Source organism: Physella acuta, unplaced genomic scaffold (assembly GCF_028476545.2).
Source record: "Physella acuta isolate Inbredline_101_S28 unplaced genomic scaffold, ASM2847654v3 ptg000604l, whole genome shotgun sequence".
NCBI classification, from domain to species: Eukaryota; Metazoa; Mollusca; class Gastropoda; family Physidae; genus Physella; species Physella acuta.
Window position 1 is genome coordinate 20,536 of NW_026732123.1, and position 20,728 is coordinate 41,263.

The following is a 20,728-nucleotide window of genomic DNA, read 5'->3' on the forward strand; positions in this document are numbered from 1 at the left end:
GGTTACCTTTACCTTGTAGTAAAACAAATAAATAAAGAGAACATTTTTCTGGAGATATTTTTATTGTGTCAAACAAATAATATAGTGAAATAATGATTTCTAATTTCCACTAAAATAAAAATCAAAATAGCATGGTAAAATCCTTTCCAAAACAGTATTGATATGCAAAATAAATTGTAATAAAGATATCTTTTTACAGGCAAAATTATTTTCAACAAAAAACCATGATCTAGTTTTCAAAGTGTAGTATCAAACTAAAAGAAAAGAAAAGAAAACTTGTCACAAATATCTATTTAAAATGCTTATTTGTCTCTACTATATACATTTGATAGAAAAAGTAAAACCACGCTATAAATAAAACTAAAAATATTACATTTTAAACTATAATAATACTATTTAAACGTCTTAAAAGAAAAAAATATTCAGATAGGAAACTAAATAAATTGTAAAGTGTATTGCAAAATATTAAATTGAAACCTATACAGATGACTGACTAAAGTTGAATATTATACTGAACAATAACTTTAATTAAAAAGAAATACTATTGTAACTAATCCTTATTTAACACTGTATTTATTCTACACTATAATAATAATTTAGTATTGTAGGCCTGTATCAACAATGACCAAGGAAAATATTTTAAATTAGACAAATCTTGTACCACAACCTAGGGCGAGAGTAGAAATTCTTTGTGTGAAGTGAGGGGGGGGGATACACTTTATTTTTCCCATATATTTTTTATTATTTCAGGTGTGGGATCTATGCACCACAGTACACAACAGTGCCACATAAGCATCACTAGTACCGTTCATGTGATACTTTAGTGCCATGCTTATGTCACACAGAGGCAGCTTTAGAGCCAATGAGGTGCCACATTTGATGAAATTGGGTTCATGACACTAATGTTTTATAACATAATTATAATTGCTGTTCTGTATTATGAATTTAGTGATACAAATGCAGATGTAACTGCCACAATTGAATAGGTTTACTAAATTTTAATTAAAAATGTGTTAATTGATATTAATCATCATCATCTTTTCTTGTTTTTACCTAAGAGACATGGGGCAGATAAAGTAGAATTCATCTGTTTCAGTGACCTCTGCATACAAGGAGATAATGTGGCCAGAACTAAGCTCAGCCGTCTTAGTTTCCCTAATGTGAGTTAGGTACCCATCAGAGCTGCGTGGACTCAGGGACATTTTACTGATTTGAACCCTGATTCGAACTCGAGACTTTAGTGTTAGCAGTCTAGCTTTCTACCGCAGGCTTATATTAAGGAGTGGAATTGTTATGAACTTTTATTCAATAAGAGTGGGGGAAAAACTGGCATTTACATAATACAAAGTGTTGAATGTAAAAACAAATACAATCACTTTAAAATTACACAGACAAAAAAATAATTTAAAAAAATATCTTTTAAAAAATGTATTTAAAATAATTTTTAAAACATATGATTAATTTTAAAAGATTTACACTCTTTTGAATAATCTAGCTAATACATCATTTTTGTTTCAACAAAAAATATTTACCATTTTTGCACCAAATATAAAGAATGCTGATACTACTTATTCGTAAATATTTTTATATTATCCAGTATTCTAGTACTTTTATTTTTCAAACTGTTTAAATCATACAAATTATCATACCAAAAAAAATTATCATACCAATAAATCATACAAAGTACACTTTGTGGTCTAGAATAATGTACTTTCTTATTACCTTTTATAGACCTTTTATTATAATGATTTGAGTCTTAAAAAACTGTTTATTAGAAAAAATTTGAAAGAAAAAAGAATTCTTTACAATGTTAATTAATTATCAACTACCTTTTCAACAGAAAAGCACACATTTTTTTATGATGAAATACAAGATCAAAATCGTTTGGTAACTTAAAAAATATACACCAAACAAACATTACATTTTTAATCTATACAATGTTATCATATTTAATTATGCTTTATTACATTTAAAATTATTTAAAAAGTATTGTACAAGTTTTAGGTTACATGAAACCAAAAATTTGAATTGATATTACCAGCTTTCAATATTGAAAGTTTCACTCAGTCTGAATCACCTGAACATCTGCGAGTGCGTGTTAAGTATCTATTCCTTTCTACCTCAAGATCTGAATCAGAATCAGAAGAATCAGCCAAGTTTCGAGCCCCATGCTTGATACCGTAAGGTGAAGCAAGAGGACGTGATACTTGCTTTAGATCTGATACATACATAGACCTTTCCTTCTCTTTAAGTGCAAGTTTCTCCCTGTGTCTAAACATTGATAGAAATACAGAATCTCTTCAGTTTATTTAGTAAAATAATGCATTATATTGTGTATAAGTAAATCCAAACGTTAAAAAAAAAAGTTTTAACAACAATCTGCTTTGATTCCTTTTAGTATTACTCTTAAACTCGAGATTCAGATATTTTCTTTAAAATTTGAACTATTTTAAATTTAATTGCTAAATAAAACTACAAAGCCAGTATATTGTTATTAAAGATAAACAGCATTGATTAAAGTGAAAGTAAAATATTAATACAATAAAAATGTTTCAATTCTAACCTTTCTAAAGATGAACTCGATAGAAGCTGCTCTCTTGCAGATAACCGTTCCAGTAAATCAGCTTTCTTCTTTGCAGCTAAAGTTTCCTGTAATGTAGATGGTGGACTTGATAAGCCTAAAGATATTTTTTCACGCAACCTTTCATGCAGGCTTGAAGAAGCAGAGCTAGCTCTTGGAGCTGCTATGGATAAATCTGAAAATCTGGAAGTCAATTTTTCCTCTTGCTTGACAATATCACACAGCATCTGAAAGTAAAAAAGGATGACTTACATGAGTATGTTATCTAGTAGCATCATTCGCTGATGATGAATACATTCTACAGTAACAATAATTAGTTGCAATATATTGAAGTATATTCAAGTTTTACCATAAAAAGCTATATAAAAATGAAATTGTTTTTCCTGCACTAGCATTCAGAATGTTCCCTTATCTCTTCTTATAGGTCAATAAAGAAATTAGCATTGAAGAACTTATAAAGAAATTATTTTCAAAGTTGTGTAATAATTGTATGCAGTTTTTGAACATTCAGTAAATCTTTTTCTTAATTAGAATAATAAATTTAACCATACATAAAAGAGGGTAGTTTAGATTAATTAAAGATATTTTTTTTTCTGATTTACCTCATCATCCTTGGAAGTGATGACCTTATCCACCCTTGTGTAAGCTTCAGTCATCAGCTGGCATTTTGCTTTAACCGACACAGATTTCACCCTATCATCAATCACTCTCTTCAGGGTTTCAATAATATAGCCTGAGCGGTGAAACTTTGCTAAATCTGGCTTGATTTTTCTTAGGACCTCCAGGCTCTCCTGCACCTGAAGCTGCAGCATGGGCGGCACATCAACCCCATTGAGACGGCTGTCAGTTTCCATCTGAGTCAGATACGCCAGTCTAAAACACCTGAGAAGTTCTGTGGAGAACTCTTCTCTCTGTTGTTTGGTCAGCCTTCTCTTGACCTTCAACACAGCCTCTCTCATTTTCTTGAACAACTGCATATGTTCAGATGAGCTGTTTGGCAAAGACAAGATTTCTCCAAGAACAAAAGCGTATTTCAGTTGAAGGCATAGGGCTTGTTTTTCAACAGCATTGCTCACATCAATATATTTCAAACTGGAGAAATGGGTATCGTCAACCAGCCTTTTAGACTGAAGTAATTTTTCTTGGTCTGTTTTGGTTAACTGGTTTTTCCCCCTTAATTCTTCTTTTTTAACTTCTCTGCGTTTGCTTCTTTCTTTATTGATATTCTCATACCTTACACACTTTGTGATTGGCTGTTTACAGGCTGGACAGGGGATGTAACTAGTACCTGCAGGGTCAAAGGTTAGTACATACTCATCAAGGTCATCTAAGTAAAAGATATGATTACAGGAAGGAATTTTCAGAAGCCGTTTCTCTCTGTCTACTTTGGGTTTACCATCACTACTTGTAGTGTTATCCGTTTGTTTACCTCCCTTATGTGGCATGACTGATATTTTCTCACAATGTCCACACACACAGAGTTCCCCACACATTCCAAAACAATTGTGATTGCAGTTCTGCAGCTTGAGCTTGCAGTTCTTCCTCCCACCACATTTCTCTGAGCAAATGTGCACTTTCTTATCACATGGTTTCTTGCAAGGTTCCTTGCTGCACTTTTCATGGCAAGTTTTTATGCAAGAACCATGAGGACAGCTGATGGAGCATTTCTCTAAACAGTCAGGGCATTTGTGTCCACATTCAATTTTAGACTTGGGTGTTGTGCACGATCCATGTGCACATTTAGAAGGGCAGGGCTGGGTACATGGCACACAGGGGACCCCACAGTAGCCTTCACATTTATGCCCACATGGTAAAACTTCCTGGCACTTCTCTTCACACGCCACATGCACAGCGCCATCTAGACAATCTGAGCATTTTCCTTTACACTTGTGTCCACATTCCAGTACAGCATCGCAGACTTTCTGACAGGGATTCTCAGAGGGTTTTAAGTGGCATGGCACCCTGGCAGTGTGGCCACAAGGCCAGCTGTATTCAACACTGACATTACATTTGCCATGTTGGCCATTTTTCTTACAAACACCACACTTTCCTAAGCACAGGTGTTCACAGTCGAGTAGCGCAGAGCATTTCTGTGAGCACACAGCCTTAATGGGTGCTTGGTAACAGGGAACTTTGTCCTCATGGCCACAGATGGGGATTATTTTGTTGACAAGCTCTTCACAGTTGCCACAGTCTTGGAAACATTTACGTCGACATGGATGACCCCCCTCAGCACATCTCTTTGGGCATGGTTTCTTACATTGATATTGCTTGTGATCCAAGTCATACCCATGGCATTTTTTAGCACAGACATGGCCACAATTCAGTCTAAAATTACAAGGGTTCCCACAACCTCCTTCAGGGCACTTGTCAAAATCCTGACTAGTGACAATATCCTGCTTGATTTCTGGGTGGTTCTGGCACACAACTGGAAGACCCTCACCAATTATGCCATCTTCTGTAGCAGTTTTAATGATTTTTCTCCACAGTTCACTGTGTTTAAACAACAAGTCAAAATTTCCAATAACAAAGAGACCTTTCTTCGCCCTAGACAAAGCCACACATACTCTGTTGTCCACCTTCAAAAAGCCCACACTGTTTTGCTCATTACTTCTAACAAGAGACAAGAGGATGATATCATTCTCCTCCCCCTGGAAATTGTCCACAGCTGTGACCCTGACTTGAAGACTATTTTCCCGAGTCAGTTTCTTGATAGCAAAGACCTGACCAGTGTAGGTGGCTAGTATTGTGATCTGACTGGACTCATAACCTTGCAGCAAGAGATACTTACAGAGAGCAACCAAGTACTTTGCCTCATGAGAGTTGGCTTTGCTGCGTGTGTCATCCACTTTTGTTTCCAGCTCCTTATGTTTGATGAAAAAAACATCTTTGCCAACACCTCGGATATGTTCATACTTCAATACTGAGCTATGGTCCTCAAGATGGTTGTAGATGTGCTTCATTATTTTAGAGATTTCTGGACGCATTCTGTGCTGTTCTTTGAGAAGTGTATGGGGTACTTTGTTGTTTATCAACCTCTCAAACAGTGAAATCTCAAGTTTATAATCCTTGGCCAGCTCGTAAACTGTTGGGTTTGGCCGCAGCTGCTGATGGTCGCCAATCAAAATCAAATGGTTGCATTCTTTATTCAGTGCTGTGACAATGTGTGACTCCAATACCTCGGCTGCCTCCTCTACAACAATTATTCTGCAAGCAACAGACTGGAGAACAGCCCTGTGCTTTGCTGCTCCTGTAGTTGTCATGCCAATCACTTTGGCCTTCTTCAAAATATACAGAGTTTCTTCTCTATTAGCTTCCATCTTTCTGTCATACGCTGACTGGTAACGCTGGACAAACTCTATCATCTTCTCTGTCAGTGATTCCTTGTATCTTTTTACCCAGCTGTTGTAAAGGGCAAATTTTTTATTTAAGTCCAAATTCCAAACGTTGAAAATTTTAGTTTCTTCTTCTACTGTCATTGGTTCAACAGTTTTAAGTTTGTTTCGGATCTTTCCAAATGTCAAGGGTTTGGTGTAGCTTTTTACTGTCCAGCCATCGTCTTTTTCATCATCCTTCATGATCTCCTCACTGATTCCCATCATCTCTGCCCGCTGCATGACTGAGATGAATGTATTCCTGGCATTGTTGATTTTAGCATTATAGTTCCCTGTGCCATCATCGTCATCATCATCATCGACTAAATTCTGTTGATCCTGTTGCCCAGTGTCAGTCTCATCAAAAACATCAACATCTACTGTCTCACCCTTGAGACGACTTGCTAACACTTGGATTTCATCCAGCTGGTTGTCTAGACTGTTGTATAACCCTAGAACCCAGGCCTCAACCAAAGATCCTGACACTGGCTTATACTTGTAACTTATTAGTATGGAACTAATGTCTTTAAAAACTGATGCAGGCAGGACCCACTGTAAGAGGTCATCTGAGAGGATTTTGGTTTGAGACACCTCCAAATTTTTATTTATTTCAACTGCCAGCCTCTGGTCATGAAACATACTTTGCTGAAATTCTTGTTGCATTCTACTTTTGTACATAGAGAGCCAGCAGTTATACAAAGATGCACGTTGCCAGATATCCATCTTCTGTTGAAGCATCGCCTGGGAAACTTCCCTGACCTGTAGTACCAGATTTGTCATGTGCTGTTGGATCATCTTTGGGAGAGCTGATTGTGGCGTATCATTGGAAGCATTCAGCCATTGCCTCATGCGCTGTCTGCTTCTTCCTGGATCAGGACAGTTGTTCTGTAGAGAATCAAAGTGTTGATCTTGCATGAAATTCTCCAGAATCTGCTCCGTCTGGATGTCAGTCTCGAGGGAGTCCATTGTCTTGTTCAGCTTGCTGATTTCTTCTGAGACTACTTCCAGTTCTTTAAGACATTCATATTTTGAATTTCTGACAGAACGATCAGAAAACAGTCTTTCATTTCTAACTTTCTGCCTTAGAGATTTAATGTTAAATTTTTCTAAGCTTTCATTGCTGTTTTTACCACCCACTCTGACAATGCCGTCCTTGCAGAAGTTTAAAACACCTTCCAAAAACTGATCCAGGGCGTGGTTGGTATAGCAGACAACAAGGATGGGGTCATCTTGGTTTTCTAAATTCCCAGCCATGACGTTTTTGTTTTCTATCAGAACCTGCATGACCTTCAACCCCACGTAGGTTTTACCTGTACCAGGTGGGCCCTGGATGACAGCTATTTCCTTGGTCAAAGCAGCCATGGCCGCTTCTCTCTGAGATGTGTTTAAACACATGTTTACAGCTGGAGGCCACCTGACAGTAGTTAACACAGGAAACGAGTCCATAAAACCTGGGTTTATCAAAAGACTAGACAAGTTATACACTGGTACAGTCCTAATACCACCAGAAGGAAGCAAATACTTTGGTGGCTTCACATCTTTTTTGCAAGAGATCAGGTAATCTTGCAGTGGAAGATTTTTAGCCATCTCTTGAAGCCCTTCCAGAACATGAACATAAGATTCAAAATAAGCAGTTGTTTCTGCCATGACAAAAACATCACTGGAGGTGGAGTTGAATACGATATCAAGTCCACTTTTAACATTGACAGTCACATTTCCTTTAGCCAGCTGTGCAGCGTCGTGATGTGCCACCGTAGCAAAGATCACAGTTTCAAAGTTGTCTTTTGATAAACACAGCAGGGAGCCAAAGATCAAGCGTTTTGAGAACTCCCACTTTACAGAGCCTAGTTTTGATACATCAAATTGCAAAATATGATCAATCCCATCCTTGAATACTGTGCCCACTATGTGTACATTGTAATACATCCTTAAATCTGAGCTGTTGAAATTTACCTTGCAACCATTTTTCTTGAATTCATTAATTCCAAGTCTTAGTGGCAGAATAAAATCTTGACGCATGAGTCTGAACTGTATATCTAGGTAGTCATGTACACTTTCATAAGCTCCATCTACTACTGCACACCTCACAAATGGCTTGGCGTCTGCCTGTAAGTCAAGTTTTGTTGGTACAACTTGCAGGTCTAGAAAATTATCCGGGGGTTTTTCATCTTGACCTGCCTTAGCGAAAGATCCTCGTTGTGCTTGCCCTCTCTCATTATCCTTTTCTTTAGCTAATTTAAGACCTTCTTTTGATTGACTGAAAAGCAGTTTAATGGTATCAATTAGAGCTTTGTTTTCTCTAACAGATTCTACTGCGCAAGCTGAGTTTAATATATTTGTTGTTGCACTTACGCATTTAATGGAAAACTTTGGAAGTTTTTCCAAAATTTCTTTTATAATATTTGTCATACATGTAAAGAAATCACAAGCATCCGGCCAATAGGAATCTTGTTTGTCAATTGTATAAATCACAAGATGTTGATCAAAGAAACGACTTTTACAAAGCACCTCCAAAACTTGCTTGATTGACTCTTTTTGATGCTGGGCTGTGATACCATGATTGACAGCTTTCACTAACAAAGTTAACCAATCTTCCTTGATCTTTTCCCCCATTAGAAATGACTCCAGCTGCTGTTTCTCTGATGCCATAAACAAGATAAGCTGCCCTGCATCCTGTGTCTCTGCCCAGGTCTTCAGCCTGCCGTAGGTCATGGGTCGCTGGGCACGTTCTTCTCTACTTCCTCTCTCATTTCCTCTATATCCTCCTCGCCTGTTGCCCTGGTCAGCTCTAGCTTGAGTTCCACTTCCAGCTCTTGTCTCTGAATCATCTCTTCTGCTACCATATGTTCTACCCTCATTCTGTCCATCATTTTGTCTTTGTCCACTAGATCCTCTGTTCTGTCCACGAAACCCACATCCACCTCCTCTGCCACCTCTACCCCCTCTCTCACCCCTTCCACCCATGTCACCTGAGCCACCTTCACCTGATCTAGAACTGGAAAAGAATGGGGTTTTTTTTATTGTCCATGATTTATGCTAAAAAAATTTGTTTACATTTTAAAACACATAAATTATGAAATATAGAGCGTAACACCTATAACAGCTATGTAAAAACTATAACTAGGATAACAAGAGAGATAATTAGGCCTACTAATGAATAAAGTAAAAAGTATATTTTCAAAAATACAACTGTCAGGATTAAATTATAAAAAAAAATGTAACAGTGTTATGTTTGTTTCTGCCCTGCCATTCATCAAAACATATGTTATGAATAATTTAGTTGAGGATCTGTTGTTTTTTTTTGTCCATACCAACTACATTTGTAAATTGAGAGGAAATTTAGATTTCACAGTTTTATTTATTTATTTATTAAAACTAAATTTTATGAGAAGACTAAAACAAATTTCTGCTCTACTTGTTGCAATGGAGACCCATTAGAATTTTGTAGAATCAATTTTACTAGTGTTAAACTTTAAACAAATTAATTTTAAACAGATACTTAAAGATATATTTTTGAAAAACAAATTACATTACTTAATTTTATATTTTATACTTACTTTGATCTGTTACGATTAAACACAAATTGAGAATGGTTATTTCCCCTCCGTGAGTGCCGTTGATCCTGAATGTCTCTGAAGGTTAAAAAGTACTTTATTATATTATATTATCATATTTATTATATTCTTAAATGTTATTAAATTTTTATTAAATTACTAGGTCCATGAAAATGGTTAACATCTATAAAGACCAAAGTATTTCTCATAATAACACAACTCAACAGTAAAAATTAGTATAAAAGAAATCTGAAAATATAAAATTACTTTTCTAAAGGCTTTAAAGTCTAAAAAGTTCATTTCATAGCAAGAGCACATAATACCATAACAAATTAGACAAAATCATTTTAAAAAAGAGGAAGAAAATTTATACTAAGGCCAAGCACCAACTTTGATCTTTATAAAGTATAATGATATATATGTATATTTATATACATAAACATGTAGGCCTATATATCTATGTGCATATGTAGACATTTATTTTCATAGGACATATATATATATAATATATAATATATTATTTTTATAAAGCATATACATTTATGCATAGCCTATCTGAATAAGACTTACCGTTTTTTTGTTGTTGAAAAGATAGGTGTAAAAAAAATAATGCTCTATTTAGACCTTTTTAAAATTTAAAAACCACAAGCAACATATAACATTCTAGATCTTTTGTAGAAATAGTTTTTAAAAGTGTCACAAAAAAACATGAATAGACTAAAGCATTAGTCACAGAGGCTAATCTAATTCCTGAAGGTCTAGCATAATAATGAAAATTGAAAGACTTACTCAAAAGGATTGTACATCTTAGAACATCATGATCATGTGTATCATAATCAAGGAAGTTTTACAACAGTAGTCACTGGGGACAAAAATAAGTTGAACACATAGAAATTATCATTCATTGTTCACAGAAAATGTAATGCATTTTAAGTACAGTAAGTAGACCTATAGACAAATGGGACTCAGTAGAATGTCCTTGAGTCCACCCAGCTCTGATGGGTACTTAACTCAAGTTAGGAAAAGTAAAGGCGGTTGGGCATAGTGCTGATCAATCTCCTCATTAGTCGAGGTCACAAAAACAGGTGAACTATACTTATAATACTTCACTGGACTGTCAGGTTTCAAAGGGAAACTTTGCTAAGTCTTAGTATAGACAATATTTATAATTTGTTTTTTTTTGGAAGAAGTCGTGTTTTAGTATTTTAATGGACCTTTTATATTTATATTCAATGTCATAAACTGATGCTTAAGTAATTTGCTTTTAATTTTTAAGGTATGGTTTAAAGTTTAAAGTTTGCCAACCAAATTTTGTTTCAAAAACTGAGGGTTTATTTCATGATTGTGTATAATTTTGGGGGACTAATAAATACATTATTTTAGACATTGGAAGGCACTATAAATAAAATATTATAGTAGTCAGATCAGTCTCCATGACCGGCACAGAAAAGATATAGATATAGAATCTATATCTAGTTATATAGATCATCATTAACATTAACAAATGTCTCAGATTCTAAAATTGAGGTAGGGTAACTTTAAGTGCTTAACATAGTCCTGTGGAGAAGGAGATAAGGCAGAAGCCCATGACAAAGCACACTCAAATGTGACACACCAGAGCTTGTTGAGTGGTACCCCAAGGAAAGGCGAATGGTGCCTCTCTTATTAAAATTTATTATTGATTATATCATTATTCTCAAATAATTATCACAACAATTAGGACTGTAGATCTTTATAAATAGATCTATATTGCACTCAATAATTAAATCATAAAATAATAATCAATAGGGACCTAGGCCTAATATTTATTTATAAGGCCCAGGCATAATTCAATTGTAAAAAATTATTAGATTAGTCATAGATCTAGTTCAGACGACTGGGTATTCTATGAACTGTGAATGATAGTTTTATTCTTCAATGATAGTTCTAACTAATCTATAATATTAATAATAAATTTAATTAAATTAGGGCCTTACTTATATTATAATACTTAGTCTTAGAATAGTTCCGATCTTGAAATGTAGCCTGACTGCTGCCTGAGGCCTAGCTAACTAATAATTGTTATTGGACTATAAATTCAAAATTAAAACTATTACTATCGAATCGTAGATCCTATATTGATTATGTTATGCAGCACAAAATGGAAAATCTTCCCTTACCTAGGCCAGATCTTGACAGTGGTAGCTACGTCGTATGTCAACTTACATTAAATAAGCAAATTTCCATGAAATTCTGGGTATTCCCAGAAAATGTTCTATTTATAGATCACTGGAAAGTCATGTTGGTAGTATCAATATCAGTATCGGCATAAACTAGAGTATGTTACACAAAAAATTATCTGGTGGTTGATATTTTGTTATTTTGTGTACGATATAGATCTAGATAGAAATAAAGATCAACGCCAAACACCTGAATTTAAAATATAAAAAGATGGATGAAAAAACTGTAATTGAATAAGTTCATACCACCGTGTTCAGTGCTGGTATAATATACGAGCCGACCCGCGGCGTATCATACGCCGCTATTTAGTTGTTTTATTTTCTACTTTTCAGTAATTCATAATTTGTGAATTCGACAGTACCAATGCTGCCACTGAAAATATTAGCTTTAAAACACTACCCCCCCCCCCCCTTTCACTCAACCCCTACCCTATACCCCCCCCCCCACCCGTGAAAGCAGCCTCCTCTTAGTTACCTCCTCTAAGTTTAAAATCGTTTCAAACTAAATTATCTGCCCATAATAGCCGTCACTAAACCCGGCTCTACAAATGTAAACATTTAGAGTGAACACCGCTCACCAGACCATGTGGGGAGTGGGGGTGGTAGTGATAGAGAGGAAGAGAGGGGATTGCACGGCGGTAGGTGTGAGACCAGTGTTTCTTCCAGACATCTCTTCGGGTGGGCTCTGCCCCAGTGTTTCTTCCAGACTTTTTTCCCCGGGGGTGCACTTGAAATTTTCGGGGGGGGGGGGGGGGGCTGTAGACTTTCTTCGGGGGGGGGGGGGGGCGGACACTGTTAAAAGTATATATTTTCTATATAAATTATATAAATTTCATTTTGTTCGGGGGGGGGGGGGGGGCGGTAAAAATATTTCTTCGCCCCCCCCCCCCCCGAAGAGATGACTGGAAGAAACTCTGCCCCCCCCCCCCAACCGCCCCCCCCCCCCCCGAAAATGTCAAGTGCCCCCCCCCCCCCCCTCTTCGGAGAAAAACGTCTGGAAGAAACACTGCGTGAGACTCTATGGTGGCGTAAACAGTAATATTTAGAATTTCAAAATGTTGAGTTTAATAATAGCTAAAATAAAATATAGAATATAGACCATATAGGCATACATCACTCCCATTTTAGTTTAGTTTTTATGTTGTTATTTTAAAAAATAGCTGTATGTATCTACCACATCTTCTGTCAACAACAAGGTTTATTTCGTACATTTCGAGTGGGGAGGGAACGGGAAACTTATGGGTGGGGGGAGGGGAAGAGGTATAATATATCTATTTTCTATTTAAATTATATATTTGTATTATTTCGACCCGGGGAGAGGGCGTGGACCGTGTGCTATATGATGAAGTATAGGCTACGTGCTTGAAGTAGCCTTTTTTCTTTTTAAATTTTACTTGGCAGGACCAGAGTTTCTTCCAGGCATCTCTTCGCCCCCCCCCCCCCCCCAACGAAATGGAATTTATATAGAAAACATACTTTTACCGGTTCGCCACCCCGGAAGATTTAGTCGTTGTCGTCCGTCGTTGATAAAGAGTTGTATGCTTATAAATCTACATGTGAAGGACTGTAGCCTGTTGTTTGATTTTGTAACCCCGTTGGCCATTGAGCCTTATTATAAGGGGTCTACTGACTTAACATTTGTGTTGTAAAATCTCCTTGCTCTGAAGGGAGAATTCAATATCGGGCGTAGTGAGTTAAGAGCGCATCTGACTTTGTAGATACGGCTTTTTTACGTCTTCATTTGGTCCCCTTCTTTGTTGTTCACACCTCCCAGGATTCGTATGCCTTCTATGCTTAGCTGTATGGAATAAGTCCTGATTGTTATTGAATCTGACGACCTTTACTTTTATTGATTTTTTTTGTCCTACTTTAGAGCTTCTTCTTTAGATACTCGGTACATTTGGGTTTCCGCGTGTATGTGAGATAACGGGCAGACATAGCAATCTTCTCGTTGGATTCCTTTGTCGTTCTTTCAAGGTTTCTGCATGTTCCAATAAATTACAGGTTCCATCAAGAATGTCATTGTTGATAGCATACATCCCTGTCTTTGTTGACATGGTTTTAATGTTTCATTAACTCCAGAATGTTTTGTTACTGTTCTTTATTGGGAGTTATTTTCTCTGATGGTTGGTTGATGTTATGTTTAATTTTTTTCGAGTTTCTTGTTTTATTCTCAAAATATTAAGCTCTTTTATCCCATTTAAGTCAAGTTTGTTTTGCCCTCCTATTTTTTGTGGCATAGCAGTGCATGATAACTGCCTACAAAAATACGAACCTCTGCTGTTGTAATGTCCTTTACTTGTTCACTTTAACCATTATATAGACATGTGGTCGTTTAGAGGAAATGATTAATAAGCAAGTGTACAGTATTATTTTAAACTATGTGTCAATTTTGTAATTCACATGGATAGATCTATATGAAAAATATTTTGTTAATTGCTCAACACATTAACAATGACATATTTTTAAGACTTCAAAATTTATGACACCTGGTAGGTAATTTCATTAACTAAGTTTATCCCTCAATGATCTTAATAGAGTTTAAAAAACTGTTTACTTCATTAATTTACCAGTATTGTTCAACTTTTCCTGTAGCAATTTGTACAACGGTGCCAGATATAATTTTTACAATTAGCAGAAGCCACCACTTCTCTCAAAATATAGTCTCTAACACCATACATAGTCAGATTGTTAGGTTTAATACATAACAGGACAGCTCTGAAAACAACTTGACAGATATTTACAAAATAAATTAAATCTTTGCAGTTCTTCAACCCTCATCAAATTCTTTTATTGAAATTTTTAAAGGGAAAAAATAATAACCAACCAGCAGTATATTACATGCATACACAATAGCCACATTTTAAAGTTTCTTTCTGTGTTATCTAAATGTTTTGCTTAGAGACTGGCTAATTTATTTCTGAAATAAGGTCAAATAATACCATCAACATTAATGATATTAAATGGTGTGCAAAACAACTACAGCTCCCACTTTGTGTTACTGTGTGCTGGAAATGAGCTCAGCTGCTAACAAGGTGTGTGACTACAACACTAGCATAACTAAAATCCACTAATGTTGACTTGGTACAACACTAAAAATCAGGCTACATTCAACAGTCCCAGTACACAGATCAGATGTTCAAAAAAGCAATCTTAAAACAATTAGGGCCAATCAAATAAAAACAGATCAGTTACTCCAACACTCTCACAATGCAGGTGGGTTGAGCTGACATGTTTACCATTCTTCATTTCATTACAAGAAATTAAAACAAATGTAAGTACACCGGCGTCGCTATCTTTTACTTGTGCTGCCTAATCTCAGATTTCTCTCTATCTCATACTGTCTTTGATCTGCTCTATTTAAAAATGCCATTCTCTCTGTATACCTGGAGATTTAACACACAAAAAATGTGTTATAACAAATATATTCAACTAAAAAAGTTATATACTATCTTATAAAGTCATTGCTGGAAAATAGTGAATGACATAATCTCCAAAACTAATCCATTAAAGCTTGGATAAAAGGACTCTTACATATTTCTGTCACCTAATGTGTTATAATAAAAAATTACAGACTTTCTTAACACTAATTCAATAGAATTATGGTGATAAGCATAAGCCACATAACTAACAAATTTTAAATATAAGTGATGGATTGCTGGATTTTTTTTCTTGCATTTTTAAAGTTGTGTCAAAGATGTCAGTCAAAACTAATAAACCAATATTTATTTAAGAAGGACTATATGTAATGAATACTAATTTGAAAAGTTACTGGATGAAAATGAAAAACTAGAGGATGAAAAATTAGGTTTACCCCTGTTTGCCCTTGTTGTAAATCTTCAGATCATCATCAATGCCTTCCTTTTTCTTGAATGATTCCCAATCAATTTTGGATTTTTCCTGTAAAGAAAAGCAGTTCCATACAAGAAAAAAATTCATATAGATAAGTGTAAAAGTAACTAGTGTTATACCAAAAATAAATTACAGAGCTCTACTGTCAGTCAAAGGTTGTTTTCATGAATAAACAAACTTATTTTTAAAAAATGTATAAAAGTTATTCTTACAAAGTAGAAAAATACAAGGTGTTAAATCTTACCAAGGTGCCCATTTTATTTTTCTTGTTTATTTTGTTCAGGACGCTCCCAAGACCACCACCAACAGCTGGACGCTTTAAACCTTGACTGTAAATAGAAATCAGAACTTGAATTCTTACCAAAAAAAAAAAAAGGAATTTAATAAAAATTTCTAGACTATTATTTTGCTTGATTATTGTAACTTTAGTCAGAGAAAAATATTTTCAAAATGTCATGGTATACTAAACATTAAAATGTATAACATAAAATGAAACAAGGCATATAAAGATAATGCTCAGAATTTATTCAAATTAACTTGTCATACAAGCAAAAAGATAAAGTCAGTTCTACCTGACTTTTAAGTTTGGTTACAATTAAAAATGGGTAAAATGTTTTAAATTTATTGAACTATTATGTACTAGCATAGTGCCTTTAGCAGCTAAAATTAACACATTATATATGTTTACTTTAACAGTATACACAGTACACAGTATTAAGCACTAGACATCTACAAACTCTGCAGTCCTTAACCACAATAATTCAGAGTTTTTTTATTACTAGAATGGACCTACAAGATAAAAAGATTTACATACCTAAGTGAGGAGGTAGGGAGGGGATCTGCTGGGTTGGCTGTTTCTTGATTAGCTGTCTCTTGCTTCTTTTGTTCAGCTTTTGCCTCTTTTGAATCTGCATCAACTTCTTTTGTTACTCTTTTGTAAAAGAAAAATAAAGATAATGTACACAAAATGATTAAGAGATTTAAAATAACTTCCTATTGCTTTTTTCAGCTATTTAGGATTAACATTAAAACATTGAATTACAATTCATAAATTTAAAAGTACAGAAGAGGGATACGGAAGAAATGTTATATTAATAAAAGATGTATATCAATAAAGGTGGTAGGAGGTAGAGGTAATAATAAAGAAATATAATACTGCCTCGTCAGTAGAAATTCCCTGATTTCACCCAGCTATGATAGGTACCTGACCCATGTTAGAGAAAGTCAAGGCAAATAGTCACACTATTCGCACAGTGAGGTCACAGAAACAGGTGAACTCTACTTCACTTGCCCCATGGACCGACTGGTTCGAAATGGAAATATACTTTTACAATATCATCTAAGTTGCTGTACATGCAGCTATAATACTACGTACCAGGGCTGTAACAGTTGTCAATGAAATTAATATTTCTTTTTTATTATTTAAAATTCTATTGTTTTTAAATAAAATTTTAATTTTTAGCAATAGATCTAGTTACTAAACACTAAACCGCATGTCATAATATAATACCTGTGCTTCACTATGATATAAAAATCTGAAATAAATACTTATTGGAGGACAGAAAAAAATGCACAAAACACTTCCTCTGAAACTTGCCTGCAAGCACCAGATCTAGTTCAGGTATAATTAACAGACAATTTTTTAAAAATTGCTAGAAATGTAAACGTTAATAAATGCTATCTCTATAGAATAACAGATTTTAAGCCATTTAAGTGCAATTAAATCAGGTGCTTTCAGGTCAACATATTTAAAACTCTTCACATGTTTTTAATGACACAGCTTTCTAAATCATATATTATATGGTTGAGAGGCTGGGCAAATTCAGAGAATGCTGGCAGAATGCAATGTAACCAAAGAGTATCAAACTAAAAAGAGTCATTAAAATAGTTAAGACAGGCCAAGGCTGAAGGGAGGTCAAACTAGGTGAGTAGAAAACTATTATTATGAATTTTATTAGTAGTTGAAACTAAATTCTAGTGACTAAAATGATCAACAACTTACTTGATTGTCTCACCAGCAAAATCAAACACTTTAGTAATGGTAACTTTTTTTGCTTTCTCAGTTTGAGATTCTGGGATAGTTGTTGCTCCTTCAGATGCTGATTTGGCCTAAAAATGTAAAATATTTCAATAAAACCTCTGAACATAACCTACTGATTAGTTTGAAATGTTTTTTTACTATTGTTAGGTAAGTTTTTAGATGTTAGCTAAATAAAAAAAAAAAAAAAGAATAGTTGAAGAGTTGAATTAAAAAAATAAATCTTGCTTTAAAACCACATTTCAACTAAACAAACCACACATAAATGTAGTTTAAAAGTAATAATTTTTTTTTAATCAAGGTTGTACACAATTTCCCTTTTGGAAACTTTTTTCACTCCATTCTGAACCAAATTAAGATATATTTAACCAGGATATCAAACAAAGACACTAGTCACCTCAACAGTAGTACCAGAACCAGTTGATGCACGAGGAGGTGGTTTTACACCTGACATAAAACTGGACCACAGGTCATCTGCTCTCTTCTTCTCTTTCTCTTTCTTTCGCTCTTCTTCTTCTTTAGCTATTTGTTCAGCTAATTCCTTCTTGCGCTTTATCTCTTCTTCACTTTCAATCACTTCAGAATCATCAGCAGAGACTGTAGAATTCTTATCCTGTAATTTAATTCCACCTCTGCGTTTTCTAAACAAGGAAGATAAATGCAGATTTATTTATCAGCAGTGATAACCAGAAAAAAAGTAGGTAATCTATAAATTTAAAGTGCTCTAAAACACAGGATGAGGTGAGTGTTTGGATCTCACTGAATAAATAAATGAAGCTCTTTTAGACATTTCTATTGTACTTATATATTTTTAAGGGGTTCGGCATGGTCGAGTCAGTAAGCTCATGGTCGCTAAACGGATAATTTCACCCCAATAGTTTTCTAAGTAGTTAGTAGTATTACAAGTAACTTGTAAGTGTAAGTAAAATAGTACTCCTTATGCAAATAGTAATCTGCTAAATATAAAATAGTGTACCAGATCTAGTAGAATTACCTTAAAAATAACTCTTTCTCAATACATCACCAACATTATAAAAACAAACGATGACAGTGAAAGAAATACCTAAGCTACCTGGCTTCAATAACATTCTTTTTGGCAGCAGATTTTTTCCTTTTCTTTGTTGCTTTACTTTCTGATGTGTCATCATCTTGGAGCACAGAAAGATCTTCATCGTCTCCTGAGTTTTCTTCCTCACTTACTTGCTCACCCTCTGTAAACAATAAATTTGATTTTTTTAAAAAGACTGATTGGCAGAAGAAAAATAATAATAGGGTTGGGCGAGTGAAGTTATTTTACATTTTTCAAATTACTGTTCTATGCAATCCTAAATGCCTGGGGGCTTTTGATTTTTAGTTAATTTCTCAATTTTTCTAAGCAGCTAAACTGATAGTACAGGACTTCAACAGTAATATAGCGTTGTTAAATCTCTATAATCTTGCACACTTAGGCTTACATGTTAATTGTTTTTGTTATTGTGCATTAACATAGTTTATGGTAATTTTTAAAAATCCCAGTGACTTTATCTAGATCTAGTACTACTTTAAATCCCTCCACCCCTAAAAAATATTTTGGAATTACTTATTAGTCATTAGTTCTAGATCTATAATTAGTAATCCAATTCTTTTATTGTATTTGATATTCAGATTGAGCACTAAAATTAATAAAAATAAACAATCAGCGGGGCTTGGTGCATTGAGTTAAATATAAACTCAAACAATAATTTATATATAATAGTATTTTAATAGATCTACAAACAATCTCATTTGATTTTAAGAGGATTACATCAACGTGGTACCAATCATGTATTTTTAGTGAGAGAATCAAACAAAATGAATTTTAATGAATGAATGATATTGATAAGATTTTAATAAGAAATAAGAATAAGATAATGAATGAATGAATGGATTTTTTTAATTACAGTATTACAGTGAGATTGCATTATTTAGCCTGGCACTCAAGGGCTTACATGAAGTTTTTTGTCAAAATCTAGGTCATTACTTTACCTGATGGTACATAGTCTTGGTCCTCTTCGGAATTGTAATCCTCATCGTCTGACATATTGTGAAGTTAGCCTACAACAATATTCAGTAAAATAAATAATGCTGTCATGCAGCGTTGATCGATGCGATCTTTGCACAAGGGAAACGATATAGATATTATATTTATGCCAGGATTTCGCAACATTTCAATTCCAAAAAGTACAAAGACACCGCACAAAAAACAATACCGATCTAGGCTAATGCTGGAATATAATTTTGATTTGAGAAAAAAAAAGAGCGTTGAGTAAAAGATGTTAGGGGTCGTCCATATGACGTCACACTCGTAGGGGGGAGGGGGGGGGGGTCCGTAATTTTGTGACGGTGTGTGATGAGGGGGGGGGGGGGGGGGGTGGGGGGGTTCAGATCGTGAGACGTCACACTTTTGCATCATAAAAAAGCGATGTTAGAAAACGAATTTTAGACGTTATTTTGCGTTTGAGAAAACTGTTTTAATCGGAATTGATTAAAATACTCTATTTTGACAGAAATCAGACAAGATTTTGGAAAAATATCGATGTTTTAAGAAAAATTCAACTGCAATTTTGAAGGGGGTGTCGACTGAGGTGACGTCATTTTAGGGGGGTCTGGCTTTTTGTGACGATGAGTGACGGAGGGGAGGGGGGGGGGGGGTAAAAATCGTCAAAATAAGCGTGACGTCATTTATGGATGACCCCTTAGACCTTTAGCAAAAAAGTGTCGAAAGTATGACATTTACTTATCCTTAAACATAATAGGTTTCATATTCAATTTTTTTTTTCATAGACGGTTCCTCATTTTGTAAACTATTGCCAATGCCTGAGTTCATGCCCCCAATCCCTACACACTCACGATCTTCAGTAGAATGCACGAGCAGAGTTTCTTCCAGGCATCTCTTCGGGGGGGTCGAAGCCCCCCCGAAAAATTTTTACCGCCCCCCCCCCCCCCGAACGAAATGAAATTTATATAATTTATATAGAAAATATATACTTTTAACAGTGTCCGCCCCCCCCCGAAGAAAGTTTACCCCCCCCCCCGAAGATTTCAAGTGCCCCCCCCCCCCCCCGGAGAAAAAAGTCTGGAAGAAACACTGT

At 35.0% G+C, this 20,728-nt stretch overlaps 2 protein-coding genes across 2 annotated transcripts; both read right to left on the minus strand.

Annotated features, from left to right (window-relative positions):
• Window positions 1-1,740: 1,740 nt before the first annotated feature.
• On the minus strand, window positions 1,741-11,704 carry LOC131947667 (NFX1-type zinc finger-containing protein 1). The gene is made up of 6 exons (XM_059308922.1): window positions 11,669-11,704; window positions 10,299-10,371; window positions 9,513-9,587; window positions 3,184-8,950; window positions 2,564-2,808; window positions 1,741-2,271 (listed from the first exon to the last, which is right to left on the minus strand). The coding sequence occupies exons 2-6, from the start codon at window positions 10,313-10,315 to the stop codon at window positions 2,064-2,066; spliced, it is 6,312 nt and encodes a 2,103-aa protein (XP_059164905.1). The 5' UTR covers window positions 10,316-10,371; window positions 11,669-11,704; the 3' UTR covers window positions 1,741-2,063.
• Window positions 11,705-14,493: 2,789 nt separating this feature from the next.
• On the minus strand, window positions 14,494-19,770 carry LOC131947719 (craniofacial development protein 1). Its single transcript, XM_059309005.1, has 8 exons — window positions 19,623-19,770; window positions 18,691-18,829; window positions 18,016-18,259; window positions 17,583-17,689; window positions 16,395-16,511; window positions 15,825-15,909; window positions 15,543-15,628; window positions 14,494-15,114 (listed from the first exon to the last, which is right to left on the minus strand). Exons 1-8 carry the CDS (start codon window positions 19,675-19,677, stop codon window positions 15,021-15,023), a joined length of 927 nt encoding a protein of 308 aa, XP_059164988.1. The 5' UTR covers window positions 19,678-19,770; the 3' UTR covers window positions 14,494-15,020.
• Window positions 19,771-20,728: the final 958 nt, after the last annotated feature.